Source organism: Pieris rapae, chromosome 16, assembly GCF_905147795.1.
Source record: "Pieris rapae chromosome 16, ilPieRapa1.1, whole genome shotgun sequence".
In the NCBI taxonomy this organism is placed as follows: Eukaryota; Metazoa; Arthropoda; class Insecta; order Lepidoptera; family Pieridae; genus Pieris; species Pieris rapae.
The window spans coordinates 3,658,890-3,683,520 of record NC_059524.1 but is presented as its reverse complement, the minus strand read 5'-3'; the positions used below and the strand labels follow the sequence as shown (position 1 = coordinate 3,683,520).

Here is a 24,631-nt window from a genome sequence, read left to right as displayed (position 1 = left end):
ACATGCTTCAATGTTTAAAAAACATACAAGAGATGCTTTTAGACACCCTTACAGATATTTATCAAGGAACCTTCAACTTTCACATCGTAACTCCAAACCAACTAAGGAAAGAATTAAATATTATTTCGAATCAAATATCAAATGAATTATGCTTACCCATTGACAATACCATGACTGACCTAAGAAAGATATATCACTTGTTAAAAATCAAAACCAGATTCACAGAAAGTTATGTATTTTTTGAAATCAAGGTGCCTTTAGTTCTGAGGGACTCCTACGAATTGTATAGAATTACTTCAATACCAAGGAAGGTACAAAGTTATAACATGTTAAGTATTGTGCCTACTTCCGAATATGTAGCTATAAACATACACAAGGACACATACATCGAGATGACAGAGACAGACGCAACATCATGCTTGCACAATGGAGACATTCTGTGTTGCCAACTACTGTCAAGACCCATTTATCACATTAGAGATGAATTTACCTTTTGTTCAAAGAATAAATCCTCAAATGAGTGCAATTATGTAATTGACCTTTGTAAAGACAAATGGTTACAAACAAACAGACCAAACACTCACCTATTCTTCATATGCAATCAAACAAAGGCGAGATTCATATGTTCGGATCAAGTTACAGTCGAACTGATAACAGGCGCTGGCTTACTAACAATAGACGATAAATGTATTATAAAAACAGATGATTTCATACTACACGGGCATAAACAGCGTCTTAGCAGAGTGGATAATAAGGCTGACATTAGTCTCCCTGTATTATCGCCGATTAACAACTACATAAATATAACCGTTCCGATCATACCCCCGACCATTGACACGCAAGAGTCAGACAAGGCGTTGGAGGACATACGGGACAACATACAGAAGGTGAAGGAGAGCGCGACCCTGGCGGCCAGCGTCTCCTACCACGACTTGCACCACTACGTGGCCATCTACTGCATCGTGGGAGCGGGCGCGGCGCTGGCGGCCGGGCTGGCCTGCCGCCGCGCGCGCGCCCCCGCCGGACCGACGCCCTCACCGAGGCGTCAGTGTCAGTGCATCAGCATGAAAACATTCAGTGAATGCGATAACCCGGTTGTCGATGTTTCAAGTGAAAGGATCAGTGATAAAGGCTCGTCGCCTATACATAATAAAGTAGTTTTTCCTAGAATTGAAGCAACAATTTAGAGACTTTATCATGCTTAGTACTTATTTAGAAATATTTAACTAATCTGGGAATTACTTAATATTAATTTCAAATAAGAATAGTATCAATAATCAAGTAAAATATATTTTAACTTTAAAGAAAGTTTGTCAATCACCATGTTAGAGTAAGGTCATCAAATCACTTTCTCTCTCCTATTCCGCCCCCGGGAGCATGTACGGGCAAGGCACGCACACAGCCACAGCACATCATTTCGCCGCATCATCATTTTACACTTTAACCTAATTTCATTACTTTTAGTACGTTTGTAGACATCAATCACGTCGCGCGTCACTCATTATCATTTAGAAATAGTATCAAGTAGTTATTTCTCCAAATAAACTCTTGTAAATTTATACATACAGTTTTATCATTTATCAACATATCATCATCGGCTAGTACCCGAACAATTGTCATTACTATGTGATATGGCGGACACCGTTAACCTAATGAAAAATTGCTACTAAAGGTCGATTGCACCGAGCTGTTAAGCAAAATAAACCTACGTAGATATAATAAAACTCTTAAGATACCTTAAAAACCAATTCCATGTACCTAAACTAACTACAAATTATAGAGGAGGAACTTATGGTTAGAGCAGCGAACAGATTTAATGAGTTAACTATTGACATTGATATGTTCGTAACGAGTGTGGTGACAGCATGGAGAGCTTTAACACAAAATTATTTCGATCACGATGAATGATTAATTGACAACTAATTAAATTTTCTTTTTGGTTGGTTTGGTTTGGTTGTAGAAACAACAAAATAATTGGAATGTTTTCCTTCATATTTAAAAAAACTATGTGAAGATTTTTATTTGGGCCACATTGTTCTATATACCTATTTCTGTATTGTGCTATAAATCTTAATATTAAATAATTTAAACAAAAAGTGTTTTAGCTTTTGGAATTCTATTACCGCTTGTGACCTAGTTGTTCAAGCACTTGGTTTTGGAGGATTTAACACTTCCTATCCCGGTGAAACAAACATGGATCTTTAATCTTTAGCTCAAAACATAGTCAAATTTGGTGCTCGTAGCATGTCTAATCTATGGTTTGAAGATTAATAAAATAATATTATTTCCAGCAATACAGGGCGGTGTTGGAAATAAAACTTAAGCTTCTCGATAATCAAGAGAAGTCTTTCAAAGTATGCCTGATAGGCGATGGTGTAATACCAAGAATGCGTTTGTTACATCCTCAACTGCGCCACCACAGAATAGCCCTGCTACAATTCCCTGTCACGTGTTTGGGATCGATAAGTAAACAACAAATTCGCTTCAAGAACATAAGCTCGGTTAAAAGCAAAGTAAAGGCAGATGTGTTCTGTCCGCATAAAGAAGAAAGGCCTATATTTTGGATAAATTCAAACTTTAGTAATTTTGATATGGACTATGACGCTAAAGGTAATATATACGACGATGACAAATCATTGATCCGTGAGTGATTTTTAAATAAAACTTTTTGTTGGAAGCTGGTTACAGATACCGGCAATCATAAAGAAATGTTCTTGCCTGCGTGGAAGCGATTTTTAGGTATCACTGGGAGGGGGGGAGTGGCGGGAGAGTGACGTGTCGATCGCGTGATTGGTAATCTGTTGACGATTGTCTCTTCCGCTGCAATATGTTTAATGCTTACGAAGGTGCCGGAATCTGTAACAACTGCCTTTAATGGTTTAAAACATGAGCTCATATCTAAGTAGCGCGGCGAGGCTAACAAGACTAATTTGGCTCATATATAAGGGTAATACAAGTGAAGTCGACCATTTTGGGCATTATCGGAAACATATATGTGGTGTATACAATTTTGAGGCTACATAGTACATATCTTTTTGGTGCCAATAAAACAGAGCGTATGACTTTTGTTAAAATGTCGCTAATATTTCCAATGTCCAAGATTAAAATAAAATTGAACCCATTATTTATATTTTTATGTTAAGGCGACTCCATACCTTTATGTATGCTTACTCCAGGCAACGGCCAGAACAGAGTAAGCCCACTTAAGTCAACGTTGCCCACGTGCCCCCGCGACGCGACGGCCCAAGCCGAGGTTTGAGTCTCACTGGAGACGCCCTTGCGCGAAAACCCCCCTTTCAGGCCGAGCTAAGCTCGCCAAAACAGCCCGTGCTGAGCTGAAAAGGCCCTTAAGGCCAACAGCGAGATTCCTTACAAAAAAAGTTGCCAGCACTTGCCAGCACTCTGGTAATGTCAGTGGCTATGGGCAGACTGTATCATCTAGTGGACCTTCTACCCGTATGCGCTGTGTTCTATGAAATAACCCAGAATGATTTAAATCACATATGAGTGTATGTAATTTATAAATAAAACCGTTAATAATGTAATTTCCAGATGAGATGGCTTCGTCATTAACGTTAACATTGTGTCCTAAGGAAGTTTGTACTATTAATATTCACTTTAATCCAATTCGCAAAGGAAGAGTCTCTTGTGATGTTAAGCTGACGATATTTGAAAATCCTTACGAATTTTTTGTTGTAAGTAAAAATACTAAAGTTCCTAATAATACTGATGCATTTGCAATAAACAGTGTAGCGACAACAACGATTTGCGCTTACTAATTGTTGTGCTGGCATCATACTTTGAAACGCGCTAAAAAGATTTTAGTTGGCACCGCGTGATCATGCGCGCAAACCAGTAAACCTTTTTTTCCCGAAATATTAGGAAATTCACGTTTTTTGTCATTGCTCATTACATCAATATAGAGTACTAGCTGACCCGGCAAACGTTGTTTTGCCATGTTTTTGTGCCAAAAAATTAAAGTTTATAATTAACAAGAAAAACATAAGGGATGATTGTAGAGGGGTGAAAATTTAGGGTTGCATGTATTTTTGTATGGTGTATCGTAAAAAAATAAATAAAAAAATTTAGGGGTGGACCACCCTTAACATTTAGGGGGATGAAAAATAGATGTTGTTCGATTCTCAGACCTACCAATACGCACACAAAATTTCATGAGAATCGGTCGAGCCGTTTCGGAGGAGTTCGGTTACTAACCCCGTGACACAAGAATTTTATATATTAGATAAAAACATTTTATTAATTTATAACGTTGGTGCAAAATCGGAATTCAAAATTTGAAATCACATCGATTCTAAAGAAGTTAATAAAAAATTTAAGGTATTATGCGAAGCTGAAGCATTTATGGAAGATGTAATAATAGTGGGTCTTGAGATGCTTTCCATGGAGTTGGACCTCGATGCTTTCAAGTCTGCTGATGGGTAATTATTATTTTTAATCCGACATACGAACATTAATATTGGATGTTATTGAGAGCTAAACGAATTGACAATTCACTCGTTGAAACTTAAGTTTGTTCACTTGATTTTTTTATAGGCTTCTGTCCCTGACACACACCCTTGAGTTTCTAGGTCTGGTTTTCTCATTATCTTTCACCTTACGTGCAAGTGTTAAATGCGCACATATAAATTCCTTTGGTACATACCTGATGATCGAACCTACGACCTCCGATCTACGGATATAGGATATATAGAAGTGTTGGCCGCACGCTGAAAGTCACAAGTCAAAGTCAAAAATAATTTATTCATATAGGTAACATGATGTACACTTATGAACGTCAAAAAAGAGAAATATACAATAAATGAATCTAATTTTACATTTACTGCCAGTTCTCAAATCAAGGGCGTAGAACGGAAGAGAGGAACTGGCAATTAACTCTCTGCCACTCTTTTTTATCGCCAAGTCGTCAAGTGAAGCTAGGCCAACACCGCTATATATACATGCACATTGCACATATAGTCCAAAACTATTATACAAATTATTTGTTATAAAATACTACCTTAATCATTTTTATTTTAGTACTATGTCGACTGCATCTACCTCAGACACTCGAAAGAAAAGCAAGAGCGCGGCTGTTCCCAAAAAGTCAAAAATGGAGATAAAGAAAAGTAAAAGAATATCGCAAGCATCGGTGAAGCATAGTGATACCACGAGCAGTATTGAGCATTCATTGCAAAAATATTTACTGGATTTTGGTAAGTTTACGAATGTTTGAAATACATCATTACTCGAGTAAGCTGTGAGACTTTTTTTTAAATTTTTAACAACCGTTTATCCTCATGTATTTAACATACGAGTGCAATGAGGGTCAAGATTACTTCTTATAAACTGTTGAATTGTCTTACCGGAACGAAGTTTTAATTTATTTATTTTATTAATTTTGTATTATGTATAAAGGAATTGCTGTTTGCTGCATTAGATTTGGCTAATTTTAGTCTTGAATTATTTGTTGAAGTCCAGAGAAGGTTTAAATCATGAGGAAACATAAATAATAAGTAGACAAAAATACTAAAAAGAACATTTGGATTTCCCAATTACATCTATTCATATTGTGTGTTCCTATGTCTTTTTATAAATAAAGAAATGTCACTTGCTTACCATATATTTTTAGCTGCCTTCAAAAATGTGTGTTTCATGGCTGTAGTATGAGGTTAACTTTACTATCTTTTAAAAATGTTGTATTAAGTTTTGACACAAATGTATAGAGATTATACGAAATTCGGGTCATGTAGTTTAATATAAAAACAAAAATAGAAATATCTCATATATTACTTATTTTAATACTTTCAATCACACAATTTAGTTTACAAACATAAATTAAAGTTAATTACGAAAAGGTATTGATTTCCGATAAAATTAATTTGTTTTAAATTGATTGGCACAGAATGATACTGGACTTTGAATGTTAATTGCCAATACAGAAGCTCCAAAATTTCCTCCCATTCTCCTCCTACCTCATAAAGAGACATCACCCAATAAGATAATCAAGAAACCCTTTAAATTATTAATTTCAGAGGGCTGTGAATTATTTGCGATTAAGAAACGGACAGTTATAATGGTGAACAATTCGGAGAAACTATACAGGTTCAGTTGGGAAGAGTCTGAATTGGTTGTGGTCAAACCTTCCGTTGGCTACATATCACCAGGCGAAGAAAAAGACTTGGAAATAATTTTCTTCTCTCCCAAGCCAATTGTATTGAAAAAGGTATGTAAAGTGCAGAAACTTCCTAGTTCAAGTATTGCCAGCTCTATAACACGAACTGATACAGACGCACATGGATATTGCTAGGAGGGGTTGCAAGTGCGTTGGCGGACTTTTAAGAATGGGTACGCTCTTTTTTAAACGGTTTTATTTAGCTTACCCCGTTTGTTTTATTCTTTTTTCTTGGGTCAAATTTAGTAATTCAAATTTCACCCTCTTCCGGTCAACCGATTAATCTGAAATTTTGTATACACTTTGGATTTTGGTGACAATAATGTTTATTCATTATCATTATAAATTCAAGATGGCCGCCGCTACAAAATGGCGGATAATTTATATTTTATTAATCCCATCAATATGGGACGGTTTTATACATAAAACCGTTTAACTTAAAAAGTTTTTTTACCTATTTTTTTTGAAGAAACCTAAGTTGAATTGGATCTGAAACACGGCACAAACTGCGTTAAAATTCGCTCACTTGTGGAACGCCGGATATCTAGGTGATACGGGTGGAATTTCGTATTCTGCTTGGAAAATGATGAATTTACCTTTTCTTGGCCATTTTTTATATGTTTATCTAATAACTAGATTTCTACTTGGGTACTAAGGGTAAATCAAACTCAAGATTTTTCTTAATGTATGTTATTATTTCAGTATTAAGTGCATATTGCAAGTATAGTTAAGAGCACGGATGACAAATCTTTAATTTTATCATGATTATGATATACTATTTTCAGGAATTCTTATACGTTACGTTGATGGGAGTTATTGACGATTCGTTAACAATGGATATAAAAGGATCAACTTGGGATAATAGACAGACTGTGACTGCTTTTGATCATGATGAGTGAGTTTATTAACGGTGATAGTGAAATAAAAAGAATAAATCTCTGTTTGCAGCGACGCCATTTTTATATGTGGGTAACACTGAAAATGTTTAGAACTGGCCAGTTAGAATAATTGCTAATGAAAACTTTTTTGAATTTTAATTTTAGAACTCATTGGTAACCTAATGTAAAAAATATATTGCATTCATTTGTTATTGTGAATTGGCGACAAATCTAAAACTCTTGTTACACGTGAAAATGAACCTAACGCGAGAAAATTTTCGCCGAAAATATACATTAAGCCGTTTTTCATTTTCTAATCATTTTCAGTGTTACCTAAGTAAAAATAATCCTCCAACCCTCCGCCACATTCATAATAAACTCAAAACTACGACACTGATTTTCATTTGGGATTATTCAGAAGTGATTCATGAGGAAGTTGAAGATAAATACTTAAACATAGTTATAGGCACAAATAAAAACGCAGACCACCCTTTTGACAGTGATTAGTGTTAGTGTTTAGTGATTCATGAGGATGTAATGCATATTATTAAGAATCCAGCCAAAGCAAAGTCAAAGTATGTATAAAAATTGTAATTAATCAGGCACACATTCTACAGATATGTAGGTGTCAACGAAAGATATCAAGCGGTAATCGACGAGCAGTTTCACATATCGCCTGAAAACGCGTTGGATATAATACAAATGGTTGTGGTTTATTCTGCGACGGCCGAGTATACTAAATACAGTTGTGATTTGAAGGAGGAGTTAAATATGAACGATACCTTTATATATCAAGTAAAGTATTAAGCTGATCAAGTATAGTTTGTTGCTCGTGATGGTTTTCCGTGGATCTTTTCTCTTTATTGCTAGACTTATGCTGCTAATATCGTCTTCAATGTCTAATATAGGCATAAATGCTAATGTAATCACTAAATCATAAAATATGAATCTTAAACATTATTAAAAATTTTGTAACAATATATAAATTTGCGCCGATACGGCCAGACTGACTCCAGCGCGTCGCTTGCGCTGTTTTAGATTGCAACATTGCACACATCCTGGGTTCAGCCAACTAGAACAGAATTTGTAATAAACAAGTTTTTATTTGTTATTAAGATAATAAGAGTTATTTTTTAAATTAAATATTCCAGTGCTATAAACATATTAATCGTCATAATTTTGGTTTCTTGGTATATTTTATGAGCATGTAAAAAAAATGTATCTAAGTAAGTGCTTAATTTATTTTGTAGTGTTTGTATGTTAGAAATTGAATTTGCAAGCTGTACCCCATATTTTAATAAAATATATGTCATGCGTCTTGACTTAACAATCTCGAAATGGCGTACAATTTGTTTTATAATATAGTCATTATAGCTAATATGGTGTACAACTCACTAATAGTTAGCTCATAGGTACTTACATATTTGTTCATATTTTTCTATAAGATAACGTTTAGGTTGTGAGGTTTACTCGGTATGAGAACCTGGGACCTCAGTTGTACACACCACTGAGACAAATAAACAACGTACTTAGTTCATATTGTTTAATATTTTCTAGACAAGAACAGTTAATTTCAAAGTGCGTAACACAAGCAAAGTACCAATGAAGATATTGTGGAACTTTGTTATTGACGACGAATTTCCGTCAAGGATTGATAAAGTAAAAACTGCAGTGGTAAATATAATTGTGATATATTATTATACTTTGGCTGTTAAAATATTTGTTTCATAGAATTAAATCAAATTATTATAGTTAAAAGTACAAAAATTTACATACGCATCGTCTATATAATTGTTTCTTTATTAGCTAGCGGACACGCAAAAGTGGAAGAAAAGAACAATGTACAATTTTTTTTATAATAATAATAATGCCCGAAAAAAGGCTATTATATTAGGTATATTATATATTAGCTAGAACTGTATTTTCTTATAATAAGAAATTGATACAGCATACAGTAATCAAAAGTTTGTTGAATCCCGTAATGAATATTAATTGAAAGCAGGTCTAAAAATGATATGGATCGCTTTGTCATAGTAACAATATCTGATAATACGTTTCAAATGTTTTTTTCTGTTGTAACTTTATATTTCAGAAACCCAGTCAGAATGACGAAAAGGATATAGTCGGTAAATATTAAGTACTTTTACACAAATCGCAACATAATATTTAGATATAAAAAGAATGCCAATTGGCTTTGTTATTTATAAGTAATAACAGCTGTATACGTTTAGTGAATACTTAACTTATTTGATAATGATTTTAAAAAGTTTAACATAGATTCAAACGAAAGCTCATTTTTAAGCTATATTACTGCCATAACCTTTTAAAACTATTATGTAGGTACATGCAAACAGTTTGTGCCATTCGCTTTGTTAAGAAATCGTTAATTAGTCAGGTTTAGGTTTAAAGACTTTATCAAGAATAGAAAAAAATCACTTATATGAGAATAATACAAAAGATTATCATCGTTCTTAAAATTATCACAATAAACTTAAAAGTAACCAATGACATTTTAATTAAACGTAATTATAAGAAATGAATTTAAAAGTAGTTTTGTGTAACATTAGCTTTTATGAATTAAAAGAAGTAATATTTTTTTATATTTGTGGGTAATTTATTATATAGCTGTGCGCCTTGGTAGTTAAACATTAGTTAAGTAGTAGTACTTACTTATATTAATGTACCAAAGGAGGTTATTTTTGGCTTTTATTTTAGAAGCAAGTCAAATTACATTATTTAGCGAAAAGAGTAGCAGAGAGAGCGTCGATACGTGGTTTGAAGTCGACCTGCCGTTTGCAATACAACCTCCTAAACAATGCTTGAAACCAAATCAGAGTTGTGCATTCAAAATAACATTTGCGCCGCTAGATGCATTTTCATATAAAGTGAGGCTAAAGAGTTTTATTGGTACGTGATTTCTACTATCCTATTGGTCAATATTATTCCAACATCTCTAAAATGAACGTGACCTGATGTCAATTTATGAAAGTGACAGTTTACAAGTATATTGACACCTGTCATTTGATACATAGGATATTATAAAGTAAACAAAATTTGACTTGAAATTTACCTAAAATGTATTTCTGAAGTTTACATAAGTGTGGGTGTGAAGGTCGACTAGAAAGATTTTTCGCAAGGTTTTTCCACCGCTGAAACTAACCTTATGTACTATTTATGCTAAACAACTAATATTGCTGTCAAAAGGGTGGCCTGCGTTTTTATTTGTGCCTATAACTATGTTCGTAATCTATTAGGTTTAAACATTTATCTTTAACTTTTTGAGGAGTATTTTTATATAATGTTGTATCGTAACAGAAAATTTGGACCCATATGACCAAAATATATCCTGTAAAATATCAGCAAAATCGTTGGTCCCATATGTGCACTTGGATATTGAAGAGAGTGATTATTTGACTTCCGGAAAACGGAAAGGTGCCATCGCACTTCCGCCGCACGTCACTGTGCTAGAGTTCAACGTGTTGGGATCCGGATGCTATAAAAAGTATGAATGTTTAAATAATTAAATGAACAATGTATAATAAACATTTCTATTTTTAAGATGTTAGAGTGATGATTGTGACTGATAAAGCAGGCAACCTAGACTATTTTATCAAATGAAACCACGGACATTCTAAAGTAGTTGTAAAACGTTTTAGTGTCTTCTCTCAGCTAGGGATTTAAAGTATGAAATATCCCATGCTGTTCTCTTGATTGTAGTATTCGACGAATCTACATACTAAGGAGTCTCTACGCCGACCCTTGCGTAATAGTAGTACAAGAAGCAGTATTTCTTCATCGAAATCCATCTCATAACTGCACTCGCATCAGTATCATGTTGCGGTCGTGTTGCGGTCGTGTTGCAGTCGTGTTGTAGTCATGTTGCGGTCGTGTTGTAGTCATGTTGCAGTCGTGTTGCAGTCGTGTTGCAGTCGTGTTGCAGTCGTGTTGTAGTCATGTTGCGGTCGTGTTGTAGTCATGTTGCAGTCGTGTTGCAGTCGTGTTGCAGTCGTGTCGCAGTCGTGTTGCAGTCGTGTTGTAGTCATGTTGCGGTGGTGTAGCTGTCGTGTGCGACTTCAACAGGACCGCTCTACAGCACGCAGTCACGACTGTAACATTCAGTCCGTCTATGGCCAATGTTACTCGTACGAAGTAGTCGACGGCGTATGACAGACACATAAGGCTCATTATTTATTATAAAAAACGCTAATGACGTTTCATACAGAAATATGTAGCCCAGACTTAAAAAAGTTATAGCGCCACTGTTTTTACTTAATCTAATAAATCTTCGTTTTTAGAGCCTTCAATGTTATTAATCCTTCGAATGAGGGCTACGAATTTATATTTGAAATGGTAATTTCGGAAAAGCCAGAGCTAGTTCCTGTACACTGCAATAAGCTTAAGGGTTTTGTAGATGGTGGAACATCTACGGAAGTTGAGTTCACTTTTGCACCAACTGCTCCAGGGGTAAGTACCCAACCCATAGTGTACAAGAAAAAATAAAATAAGTTTATTTTGGAATATAAGATCGTCACGTCTTATACCACGTCTTTTAAATCTGAAACTGTAGGCATCCCTACCCATCGGCAAAGAAGACAGAAGTTGTAGGCCGAGAGAAAAAGCTTTCTTATCTTTTGATTTCACAAACATTTCTTATCTTTTGTTCATCATAAATTGTGGAGATGTGTTAGCGTTTAAGTTTCGGAGTTAAATTTAGGATTAAATAGTTTGGCTGGCAAGGTTATACAGGCGAGGTTCTTTAAATGTGTAAGCAGAGAACATATATAAAAGATATATATATACATAAGAACTATAAAAGTTCATCAATCTCAGAGTAGATTTAAATTTTGTACGTATTGCTATTGTCGAATTTTGATCAAAAACTTTGTAAATTACTTACAGTTGCCATGACAATATTTAGTCCACGGCCGCTGTATAATATTTTGTATGCAATTACAGATTTATGAGTCACAGTGGAAGTTTCTTATCCCAGTTCATTCGATAGTGATGAACCTACTCGTGGTTGGAATTGTAAGAGAGCCAGACGTGTTGTTCCTCCCAACTATATTATTGATACGTAACTCTTTAGTAGGATTTACTTCGGAAAATGTTGTTGTTTTGAAAAACAACGAAAATGAATCATTGAACTATGAGTTTAAAGGGAATTCACTTTGCAATGAATCGGGTAAAACACCAGTTGTAGTTGAGCCGGAGATGGGTGTTTTGAGAGCTCGATCTGCGACCGAAATCAGGTTAGCAGTTAATTGGCGCCTTTGTTTGCGATTCATACAATTATTTTATTTTTGTCGGAATTACCTTACTGAACTATACAGAGGCAGAAATGTGTTTGTCCTATGATCTACGGGGTCTTAGTCAAGATCCCATAAAATATGCTTGCCATAAAAAAGTTGTTCGTGTCGACAAAATTTAGACAAATTTAGTTTTCGACTGACATTGAAGTGTAGATAACACATTTCCGTAACATATAAAACTCGTAAAACTCGCGCTTTTAGCTTGAATATAGTAAATATCTTTATGCTTTTAAAGAAAACAATTTTTTCTGGATTGAAGCTCTTTACTATAAACTTATAATTATTTAACATAATTTTAAATTTTCCCGACGTTTCGCGTGCTTTTTTTAAATTTAAAATTATGTTAAATAATTATAAGTTTATAGTACATATCTTCAATGCGGATTTTTTTTACATGTGTAAAACCTATGTTAATAAAAGACTATCTATATGCTTGTTTATTTATAGAACAATAATTTATGCAATTATATTATATTGCTAATAAACAGAGTGAAATATAATGGTACACTAACAAACTTGACTTATCCTCTTCTGACTACCCTCTAGGACCTAAGTCTAGGTCATTAAACCTTCTGTTGCCTCTGCAATGATTTGTTACCATGTTTGTTTCTAGCGGCCAAATTTCCTTTTGTCTTGGTCATTTGAAACCTCGCTTGGCAAATTAATGAATGATATTCTACAGCTAATGAATAGTTACATTATTACACCTTAAACCGTGCTAACAAAGATATTTCCAATTTGCTATAATATTTCACAGAATTGTGTACACGCCTATACAAGATGGACCACTGTCGTTTAAAATATTCTGCAATGTCCAATATTTGACGAAAGTTCTAACTCTTTGTGTCAACGCACTCAGCCAGTCGATAAAACCGAAAATTTTGTATTATTTGATTGGGAATGAACATGTTTTGAACTCTGATGCAATAACGAATATTCATCTTGATCAGGTACAGATTATGATAGTAAACAGATATAAACACAGTAAGTCAGCATACCTACATTATTGTTTAGTATGTTGTTCTATATGGGACCCTTTTTAATTTTACATCTGCCATTTTGATATGTATCCTGAATAATATGTACTGAACATTTTCAGACTGCATCAACATACCAAAGGACTATACCGTTTACAATAAAAAACGACGGTTCCGCCACATTTTTCTTCGAATGGCAGTACACCTGCAGTGCAGTTAAGAAATATTTACAAGTGAGCGTTGAGCCTCACTCTGGGCACGTGAAGCCGGGAGGAGAAGTCGACTGTACGGTGTACTTTACGCTCAAACAAGTTCCGGTGCAATCTTTTCCTATGACCTTATCGGTGAGTTATATTCTTTAATATTTCCTTTGCAAATTATTTTTCGTGTTAAACTTTAGTCTTGTATATTTATTAAGCTGTTAAGTTTTAATAGGTTGTAAATCGTGTTGGTTTGTTATTTGGGTACATAAATAAATAAAAATATTATAATATTAAATAACACTGAGAAAATTTATAAACATACATAGTAAGAAAAGCTGCTGCAAGATTAAGAAATTTTTCAGCCGGGTTAGTTGAAAAATTGAGTTGCACGCACGGTCACTAACTAGTAGAATACAAATAAGCAAACGCGATTCAGAAACGAAAGCACTAAGTGTGACTCCGATACGTCAGAAATGTGTTAGGATTTTCACATACAACCTGGATGGTGGACCTAGTTCGCGTAAATTTTGTTTCTGAATCTCACCATAGAACATGGCTGTCCAAAAACATGACCTCAAAGCAGGAAATAAAGTTAATATTTTTACAGATTTCGGATGGTCCAGAATACAGTATATTGCTTCATGCGGAGATATCAAAACCGACATACCATTTTTCATGTATGGACTTTGATTTTGGCAAGTGTATCGTAAACGCTCCGGATGCGACTTACAAAAAAAATATAGCATTTGAAAACGAGGACACATCACCTATAATGTAAGTATAATGTAGTATAAGATACATTTAATAAAGTCTCTTTTAAGAAGTTTCTTTTCAATATCTTACTACGGCTATAAGCTTCTTAGTAATTGTCATATTAATAAGTTATCTTTAAATGAGCTAACCCAGATTTGATATCAGTATCTCTACTGTTAGAAAGTACACTATCGAAAACTATGTGAACGTCAAATCTTTAAACAACTACATCATAAAAACTTTAAACAAACTACAAAACAATACTAACTATACTCTGTGGAAAAGAACTTATATAGACAAGTGTCAAAGTTAATAGGCATTACGTTTTTAAAGTTTTGCCGCGGCGAATATTGCGTGTTTTATATTTTAAATGTTAAAAAGGCTTTTTGTTGACGTTTTAGTTTAGATTTAAATTTCTCGAACATACCGGAGCTTTTTGTATACTATCATGAGGAGACACACATAGAACCTGGACGAAGAATAAAAATATCGATATTTTTCCGACCTAAGCAAGTTAAACTATACGAGTTCAAACTGCACTTTTGGGTTAACTCCTTGTGCGAAGAAATCGTCACTATTAAAGGAGAAGGTACAATATAGAAAATACATACACAATAAAAAAACGACTTCAAATATTTCCATTTTTTTATGCTTTTAAAGCTACTAAACAGATTTTAGATCATTTAGATATGATATATAGTTTTCGGTTCATTTAAGAATAAACATAGGTACACTGAATAATTAGAAGCATAGCATACGTGCTTATAAGCCCAATAAAATCTTCATATTCAAAATTCAAATATCAAATTCAGGTCAGATAATATATATACGTTCTTCTTTTAAATTCGGTTAATAAACCGAATAAAATTCTTCTTTTTTATTGATGAAATGAAATGATTTTTCAAATTCAAAAATCGGAAATGAACCGAAATAATTATCATTCAGTGTGGTACCACTTACCGAAGATAGAGCCACGTTAATATTTGAGGTAACATTTTTGTCGAAACAAAAAAAGTTTACTAATACATATTTTTTTTAATAAATTGTATATAGACGCTTATAAGGAATGAAATATTTAAAATATCTGTTTCAGGAGTTCCTCTATTATACGATCTGTATGAGGGTTGCCAGAAGAGTTTTGACCTAGGAGCGGTGAAAGTAGGAGACAAAATCGTACGACAGATTGAAGTTATGAATCATAGTAAAGTGCCGATAGATGCCAGTTTCATTTTTAAAGATATTTATGGTGTGACTGATGATGATACGAAGTCAGAGGGGACTAGCGTTTGTCTGAGTCCAAGTACCGTCTTACCTCCTAATCCTGAGGGAGAACTATCCAGGTTAAACTTTTTAAATTCCTTGTTTTTTATTCCTAGACTGACAGAATATTTTTTTTTTCAAAGAAACGAAAGTAGTAGTCCTTTCGTCTCTTTGCGTCTAAATCCACACTCGATGACATTAACGCTTACTCTAACACTCGCATTTCGGGATTTCAATGCCAGATTTGATTAATGAAGAATTTGCTAAATGTCAGAATTAACTAATAGAGAATTATAACATCATTAAATTTGTATCGTTAACAAGCAACAACGCTTGAAACATCATAAAAATCACTCTAGATCTAGTTAAAAGAATATAAAATATATAAAGGGTTGTGTGTTGTGTAACGCAAATGGTAGCGTCTATAATAAAGAAACAATTTATTATATTATAAAAAAGATATAATTTCTTATGGTTGACAGAGGAAAAATGTTGCAACAATTCAAAGATGAAAAAATACACGAGCAAATAAATATGGATGTACAAAATGCGCTTAGTTCTCTGAAAGTTATACCGAACAAGTGTACAATAAAGCCACACAGAAAAGTACCGATAAAAATTCAGTTCAAACCCATTGGAATGATTAGCAAACTAAACGTACAGGTATCGTTAGATATTTTATCGAATCTCATACTTATATAGTAATATTATAATAACATTTTTATTTATTTATAAGTAATACACATATGTATATTATGAATAAAAAAACACTTGGACAATATACAAAGCCAAAACCGATTAAATTATTAAACAAAATATACGAAACAGAAAGCATATTATCTTAATTAAGTACATTAATAGATTTAAAAAAACGGTAGTCTGTAAAGTCAGTTTACTGACGATACTTGAACGTGACAACGTCATAAGAAAATACTGATGGAATGGTTGCATTTTTCAAAAGAAAATCTTATTTGTTTGAGATGTATTTTGTATGGATATATATAGAGATGGAATAAATACAAATCACATTTGTACTCTTTAATACAATTATGTCGATTTTTAACGAACGAACGCAATCGAACGCAGCCGATTGTGCTTCTTTGTCGCTCGTTCTGCGCTCTCGCTTGCACTTCAAGCCTTAAATTGAACAGAGGTAACGTCGCATGCGGCATAAACGATCTAACACCGCAAGCGTCATGTTTTTTCGTGCTTGCAGCCGGCTCCATCGAATTATAAGACGTCAAAAAATAACTACAATTTAACAAACTACAACTAAATATTTTTAAGAAATTGTTACAACTGCTAAATAAAATCAAAGTCCTTTGGTAATGTGGAAAATGTCAACATCTATAAAATTATTGTAGTTAGCTAAAACCCGAAACATTGGCGAAAATTCGTGTTCGTAGAAGGCACATGGAAAAATTATAAATATCTAGTCGCATACGGGCTATATGCTTAATTAATTAAATTTAACACTGAATTTCGAACAATACTGTTTCGAACAGTAGGTACTTTGGAAGAATAGTTTATTGCGATAGGTTAGTGTAGTATTGGTATAAAGTTACTTTTACGAGTTTATTACCAAGGAGTTTTAATTATCGCTGTAGTTGGAAGTGACATATTCCAAACTTTACTAATCTGTTCTGTGCCAATTATAACCTTTTATTGATAATAAGTAATTTTAAAATAATGAGTATATATAACAATGTTATCACTTTATTAGTTGAACATGAAAGTTTTTCACTTCGAGAGGCCGCTAGTTCGTTTGAGTGGTTGCGCAACCGGCATGAGCCTATGCTTTAGTCAAAATTCTCTACAATTTGGTCGAGTGCGGAAACGGGGTTGCAAGATTCTTAAGGTTATGTTGCAGAATAAAGGTGATTTCGGTGCAAGGTAAGTAAAAGATAGTGAAATCAATTTTATTTTTATTTAAAATTTATTAACAGAAATTAATTAATACAGCTAATTAAAGTTTTATTTTTACATTAGGATCTGTATATTTTACAATGAACAATCATGCATAGCTATAGTAATTCTTCGTTGGTGACGCCAGATTCTGAAGCTTAGCTTCGCTAAGGTCGATTATTATTGTCAAAAAAGTACTCACTCGTACAAGCCAAAGCTGTCATGAATATCCATAGACACTTAAATCTATGACATGCGTCAGTTAGAGAACGCCCAATCTCCTACAACAAAGACTATCAATGAAGCATTCAATCTGTGGGAAAGACTCCTTGGCGCTACTGAATTATTTTTTATTGTTTAATATTAGATTGTTTTGAATCAAAAGGTTTTGGTGGCAGCCACTTAAATCGGATGAGTTTCAAATTTCGCCTAGCCAAGGAACAGTCGCAGCTCGCACGAATGTCACATTCACTATAACATTTCGTCCTGTGAAACATAATCCCTTTATCAAAGTATGGGTAAGTTGGGTGAAAGGCGACTTCAAGCTCCAAAGTTATTTTTTTTTAACTCACTACATTGAAGAGTTACTTTTCTTTATTAATTTGGAAATCTTTGGTTCTTATATTACAAAATCTTTTAAATCGATGTGTTGTTTCATTACAAATATAAAGTACGAAACTCTGACTCGAATCTTCAGACCTTGGATCGGCCAGATATTTTCTTTACTTACTTGTGGATAAAACTACAAAACCATACTCTATATCTCTTCCACTCAAAATAAAAGGCATGAATGAATGTGATGAACATAACGCTCGATTTACCATGATTTGTTTATAAAGAAAATTAAATTAAATTTTTTAATTAAAGAGTAAAAACTCTTTATAGTAAAACAAATAATTCTGATTAAAAATATAACAGGCCAGCTGCAATATTGAAAACTATCCGCCTCTCGAATTAGCACTTTACGCAACATGTGTGGATATAGGAAACATTCAGAACAAATCTTTATATCTAGAATGTCCAGTGAGAGAAGTGCAAACGGAATATGTTATAGTTACTAATCCGTAAGTATAGATACTAATACTATTAATATTCCTAATATAATTTACGATATCGTGTTAGCGTTAATTTAGCTAACTCGATTTTTTTTAATGTACAAAATTTAATTACAAGAATTTAATTTGCGTGATTATATTCTAAGAATTTTACACATTTAATTTTCAACAAGCGAGATACTTGGGGTGATGCAATGTTTGTTTCAGTAAAATTATTGCATTTGCAGTTGGCAAATTATTTATATATATATTTTTTTATTATATTATATATTAAATCAATACATGAGTAGATAAATCGGTATAAAATAAAAATAGACTTGTCTCTATCTATTATATTAGATATTACCATTTTGCTGACTCAAGTTTTCTTAGTTTTAAATGATTTCCTAAATCTTCAAGGTTACGTCCCGAGTGTATAGCCAGACGCAAACACTCTCTTCAGAATTTTATGAGCATATCATTTTAACTCATAATGACATTTAACCATTTAGCTTAAATTTATACCATATTACATATCTTTGTCCCAGGAAACATAGATGTATTTTATGTGACATAATTTATTTAGTTCCGACGACATGTGGCTAGTTCTGTCGGAGATCTCCGGCGGGCCATTTGAGACATTGAAAGAGTTTCAAGTGGAACCAAATTCCACCTTCGAAATACCTGTGTACTTCAAACCAAAATCCATTGGCAAACATGAGGTTTTATGTTCTATAATTCAGTAGCTTGTTTTTTGACCACCATTTTGATTAATTATCATTATTTAGCTATGAGCAAAGTTGAATAAGTTTGCTGGTTATTTGCGCATCGATTTTAAATTAGTAATTGCAGTATTAAAACTATAATTTGTTACATTATTCACTCAGTGTTTTCTGTTCTGACTGAAAATCAGTAGATTTTCATATGTATATGGCGTTGACCAATGTAGAAAACAAATCTTTGACCTACATCGTTCCACATCTGAATGCAACAGTCCACAACTGAGCGTTTTGAAGGAAATATTTGTCGCGCTACTATATGTGGAACACAACAAAAGTTTTTCCGAACGAATTCGACGTAGGGCCTTTCAAGAGCTTAGCAATTCTTAAAAGGCCGGCAACGCATTTTCGTGCCTCCTGGCAATGTGTCTATGCCATCACAACAGGTGAATCTCCTGCCCATCTGCCCTACTTTATAAAAAAGGTTGATGTTATTGTCAACAGAGTCAAGTTTTATATTCACCACTGGGTGAGAGTGCTCTCTTTGTGACATTAATTGGCGCTGCAACCCACCCTAATCCAAACGGAACGATTAATATCACAGTGTCTGCAAAAGAATTTCATACTGAGGAACTATTTGTTTATAACATTACTGAGGTATGTTAATTATGTATATTATATTATCATGTTATGAGTAGTTCTAATAAGTACCAGTAGTTCCAGTGTGTCAAATTCTCCATACTCGGCGTAATAAAGATACTGGTTTTGTTACTTAGAATTGAGATAAAATTATATAATCTAGACTTGTATGAGAGTAAACTTACTTAGCAACGAGCATTTGTAATTTAATTATAAGTTTTATTTTCACTAACAAATCTTTGTTTAATTTGTTTTTGAGATAAACATATTATATGTTACAACTATTATATTTAAATTAGCTTTGTAGGAGTAAGGTCTAAGGAACATTTTTAATTTCCGTACTACTGTGTACATCAACTGTGTACTTATATGCTTGCAGTTTAATTGAATTTAATACAGAGTCGATTGAAGATAAAGCTATCGGAAAGATAATCTGGAATTTTACTACGTTTTGAAAACCCGTCGTATAAATCGATCAATATAAATGAAAAAATAAAAAAATTAAAATTATGTTTAAATAATTTTAGTTTACAAAAATACATAACTTCAATCCGTTAAAAAATGTTTTTCTTTAAATATAAATGAAGTTTTGTTTTCACAGTTTCCAGAAGAGTACTTGGTATCTACGGAAATTGTAAAAATAATACCGGACAAATTCGAAGGGCATTATGAAATTAAATACCCCGATACGATTAAAGTCTGGGGTGAAGCGGCCGCTACGTGTCGGTGGACGATAGTTTGTTACGAGGAGTGCGAGATACAGGTTAAGGTAAGCATTCTGAAAATACCCGCATATTTTGTAAACAATGAAAAGTAATTACACGTTTTTTCAATTGAAACAAAACAAATTTTTCAGTCTATCTTTATTATTTTAATGACTTCTTTCAACACGGATTTATGATTATGTAACTTTAACGATAGTCTGTAACGATGCATTCTAGTTAATTTTGATATAGCCTATAGACCTCTTATTTTTGGACATGGAAAGTTTAAATGCCAAAGGGGCTGACGATTGTGTTGCCGGCTTATAAGAATTGGTAGGCTTTATAAAGAAACTATCCAATTCAAAATTTTATCAGGAATATTAGCGTGATTAATCAAGTTTCATATTCATATTATCGTACAGATTAAACAAGAGCACTGTTTTTAGGTTATCTTCGTCAACGTAAAGACACGCGAATACCAATTCTACAATATTATTGTAACCGTAAACCCTAGTAAAATCGTGGATACACTGACTTTTGTATGCCGCGCCCGGGAGTCAGTTCAAATGGAGATTTCGGTGAAGAACCCACTGTCCACGGACGCAGAGTTTCAGATTCGATCTGATAAACTACACTGCTCTGACAAATTGATGGTCCCCAAAAATTCTTCGGTATGGAATTTACATTTAATAGAAATAGATAGGATGGATAGGAATAGATAGAATAGGATAAGCTTTTTGTGTCTCACATTAACCCAACGAAATGAACTCTACATAGAAAGATAAATTTGTTAGTCGGAATTGACTTGGCTTCGGGTGGAACTGAAATTTTAAATATTGTCGCCAAATGACCTAACGTTAAGTTAATAATAATAATATTTATATTGTGATATCCTTTCTTAACATCGTAAAGCTGTGTCATTTACCTTTCACCTCCACTTATCGAAGGATCAGTAAGGGTGGCCGATCTTTTAAAAAATGCAAGTTAAATCTATTCTGAAAAAGTGCCCTATGAAAACTTTTGGTCGTCAAGCATTTTCGTCCTTGGAAACCTCAAAATTTGCAGCTACAACTATAATGTAACATTTTTCTAAGCTAATAATATATTTTGTAGGCTGTGCTTTTGATGACGTACTCGCCTTTAGTAGTGGGAGAGTCTGAGGACTTTTTAGAAGTTAGCAACAATTTGGTTGGTTCATATATTTATGGCGTCGTGTTAAAATGTCTGCCTGCTAAAGAAAAGTGTTTGGAATTTTCAACACCATTAGGCACTTCGATACCATTGCGTTTGAGGGTACAAAATAAAACTGATGCGAAAACTGAATTTTTTGCAACGGTGGGTAATAAACCAGCTAGATTTATTATTTCTTTAGTAATTGTATAAGAAAAAGATGTTTGTACTTTAACATATTAGACTTGTGATATCATTTAGAATACTGGCCTGTTTTGGAGAAAATTTGTTTAACTCCGATCACACATTAATAGATGGGCAGATTTATTTTGGCGTTTCATTTATGATTTTATCGAAGATATTTTAAAAAATATTGTTTCTCCGAGAATTCAACCCACATTTAAAATCCGCTAACAACTAAGTCATAGACCCATTACTAGCTAAATTCATGATTTATAAACTTTTGCAACATTTCGGTCACACAAGTTTACGGATAAATTTTTGGAAGTAAAGGTTTATTTATTCAACGGATATTTCAATGGAGTACTTGTTTGATGAGACACGGGCATATAAATATATTCTGTAGTAATTACATTGTGTAACTATAGGTGTCCCATCCATCAATATTGCTGGAGCGAGAGTATACATTGTCTCCGTTTGAGAAGGGAAAGTTCAACGCTATCTTCGAACCAACGGAGATGGGCGTTCAACATTGTAAAGTGTCTTTCAATTCTGCCGTCGCTGGGGAATTTGTGTTAGTGTACTAAATATATTCACTTTAACAGTCTAAGTGCCTGTTTCACAATGTCCAGATAAGTTCCAAATAAGATAAACACTATTGTTGCATTACACTGTCAGGTAGAGCGAAATTCCTTCGGAATTTTTATCTTCCGAATAATGTATGTTTGCTATTTGGTACTTTATCCATACATTGTGAAGCAGGCCATAGGTGACATTATATTTTGTTATTTGTTACATAAATAATATTGCTGACTTTTTTCATTAAACGTCCTGGGGCCTTAGACAAGATGTCTTAACAGTAGTGTAGAAAGTCGAAAACTTAATTTATATGAAAATGACAGTTCGTGTCAAATAACAGTTTTCATGCAAATTTAGTTTTTGACTTTATACATATAACGCTGCTATAGTTATGGTTCCGGGTTGGAGGACACGGTAGATATGATAATCCGGCGGTTATAATCAGTGACACCAAAGTTTTCTACATTGGTATCTATGACGCAAGGCACGTTATTAAAATATACAGGTGTTCCGTCAATCAATTCCAAGCTGTTTTAAGTTCTTAGATCAAGCCGAAGTCGAGTGGCAGGTAGGCACTAACTACGGAAAATTAATAAAAAATTGCCAGATTAAAATAGAACATTTTTTAAAATTTGATTCAATTTTTTGTATTATCATAATACTTTTGACAAAAAATATTATAATTACTACTTGGGAATTCGGACTTAATGCGCCATTTTTTATGTCACTTGCCTAAATAAAACTGGTTTTTATCAACACGGTCGGAAAAATAAAACATCGAGTGCATTTTTTTATGTGAATACTTTGAAAAATACGTGTTTTTTTTTTCTGGACTTGACTATTGCCCGCTTAATCGCCTGTGTCGGCTAGACGTTAACTTATGGGGTACCCTATATGTTAAAATATCCATATTTAATTTTTAATTTAAAATTCAAATGTTAAGTTCGATACATTAATTCTCTTATATAATACAATAGGTTTAAGATAAAAGGAACCGCTACTACCCCTAAGCCTCAAGGCCCGTTTGAGATTAAGGCTGGCGGATTCACTATGATCTCATTCAAGAATGTATTTCAAGACACTCGGATGTTCAAAATAAATGTCGATAGAGAAGAGTTTTATGTTAAAACATTGTATGAACCTATAAAGTCGAAGAAGGTATGGATATAGAAAAAAACATTTTATTTTATTACGCCATCTATTGTGCTTAAAAGTTAATCTTAACCACCCAGGGACGGATTTGGTACTAAATTTTATTAAACAATTTTAATATATACATATATAAATTAACTATTCACTTATCCTTTTAAATCATTAGAACAAACTCGTTACATTTACATTTGACTCTACCAGACTTCAATATTGTTTTTGTTTTAATATATTTTTTATTTTATTTATTCCACTAAATTTTTCTATCTTAACAGTTGCTACTAATTCGATAGAATTCCAAAATATCATCAAAATTATATTCTCTCAGCTCATTTCTTTTCTAATACCCGCATTTCAGGATATAAAGTTTCCTGTATATTTGAATGAGAATGTCTCTGGCGAGTACCCAACCGGTTGTCTGACCATAGAGACGTACGAACCAGCCGATCCGAAGGTGCAGTGGACATTCTTCCTTCAAGGAGTCCCGTGATTTGATAATATTATTAAATATATAGTTTCATACCAAATGTATTTTATTTACTCCAGTATCACAGGGAATTATTAATAATAGAAGATAGAGTTTTTAGTCGCATCACCCTCCGTTATATCCGCCAAAATAATACGAATGAAATCTTATACATACCACAGATAAAAATCAATTGGTATAATTTTGACGACAGATTAAAATTAAACGACTATAATATTAAGCATATTACGCTTTTAAAGTTAAATCTGAACTCATTGTACGCACAAAATGCAGGAGCACCTCATCTTTTACACAATATGAATCTTAAGTAGAAGTGAATTAATGACATAGAGTGAGGCAATGACAACCAAATAATGCAAGAAATGCAAATACATTGCACGTTTTATATGGGCCAGGAGGCAAACGGATGGACGCGGGAGCTAACGTGTGTGTTGCCGACCTAAAGGGAATGGTACGCTTTTTTCTTGGAGGCTCCTTAGTCGTATTGTTTTGGAAATACAGACAGGTGTAGTT

General features: G+C 33.5%; 1 protein-coding gene across 1 annotated transcript in view; it reads left to right on the top strand.

Moving 5' to 3' along the window:
* LOC110998066 (hydrocephalus-inducing protein-like) overlaps nt 1-24,145 on the top strand; it is a 63,854-nt gene extending 39,709 nt beyond the window's left edge. Inside the window, exons 46-75 of the mRNA XM_045631768.1 lie at nt 2,292-2,610; nt 3,553-3,695; nt 4,339-4,439; nt 5,038-5,213; nt 6,033-6,223; nt 6,958-7,067; nt 7,668-7,845; nt 8,608-8,724; nt 9,143-9,176; nt 9,766-9,957; nt 10,366-10,552; nt 11,346-11,514; nt 12,007-12,299; nt 13,117-13,309; nt 13,459-13,680; nt 14,147-14,313; nt 14,694-14,881; nt 15,386-15,632; nt 16,035-16,215; nt 17,276-17,445; nt 17,843-17,975; nt 18,376-18,521; nt 19,078-19,213; nt 19,715-19,867; nt 20,451-20,618; nt 21,000-21,224; nt 21,667-21,888; nt 22,332-22,477; nt 23,460-23,640; nt 23,990-24,145. Of these exons, the coding sequence (XP_045487724.1) occupies nt 2,292-2,610; nt 3,553-3,695; nt 4,339-4,439; nt 5,038-5,213; nt 6,033-6,223; nt 6,958-7,067; nt 7,668-7,845; nt 8,608-8,724; nt 9,143-9,176; nt 9,766-9,957; nt 10,366-10,552; nt 11,346-11,514; nt 12,007-12,299; nt 13,117-13,309; nt 13,459-13,680; nt 14,147-14,313; nt 14,694-14,881; nt 15,386-15,632; nt 16,035-16,215; nt 17,276-17,445; nt 17,843-17,975; nt 18,376-18,521; nt 19,078-19,213; nt 19,715-19,867; nt 20,451-20,618; nt 21,000-21,224; nt 21,667-21,888; nt 22,332-22,477; nt 23,460-23,640; nt 23,990-24,121 (5,220 nt within the window). The 3' untranslated portion in view covers nt 24,122-24,145. The remainder of the gene's footprint in view (nt 1-2,291; nt 2,611-3,552; nt 3,696-4,338; nt 4,440-5,037; nt 5,214-6,032; nt 6,224-6,957; nt 7,068-7,667; nt 7,846-8,607; nt 8,725-9,142; nt 9,177-9,765; nt 9,958-10,365; nt 10,553-11,345; nt 11,515-12,006; nt 12,300-13,116; nt 13,310-13,458; nt 13,681-14,146; nt 14,314-14,693; nt 14,882-15,385; nt 15,633-16,034; nt 16,216-17,275; nt 17,446-17,842; nt 17,976-18,375; nt 18,522-19,077; nt 19,214-19,714; nt 19,868-20,450; nt 20,619-20,999; nt 21,225-21,666; nt 21,889-22,331; nt 22,478-23,459; nt 23,641-23,989) is intronic.
* Nucleotides 24,146-24,631: the final 486 nt, after the last annotated feature.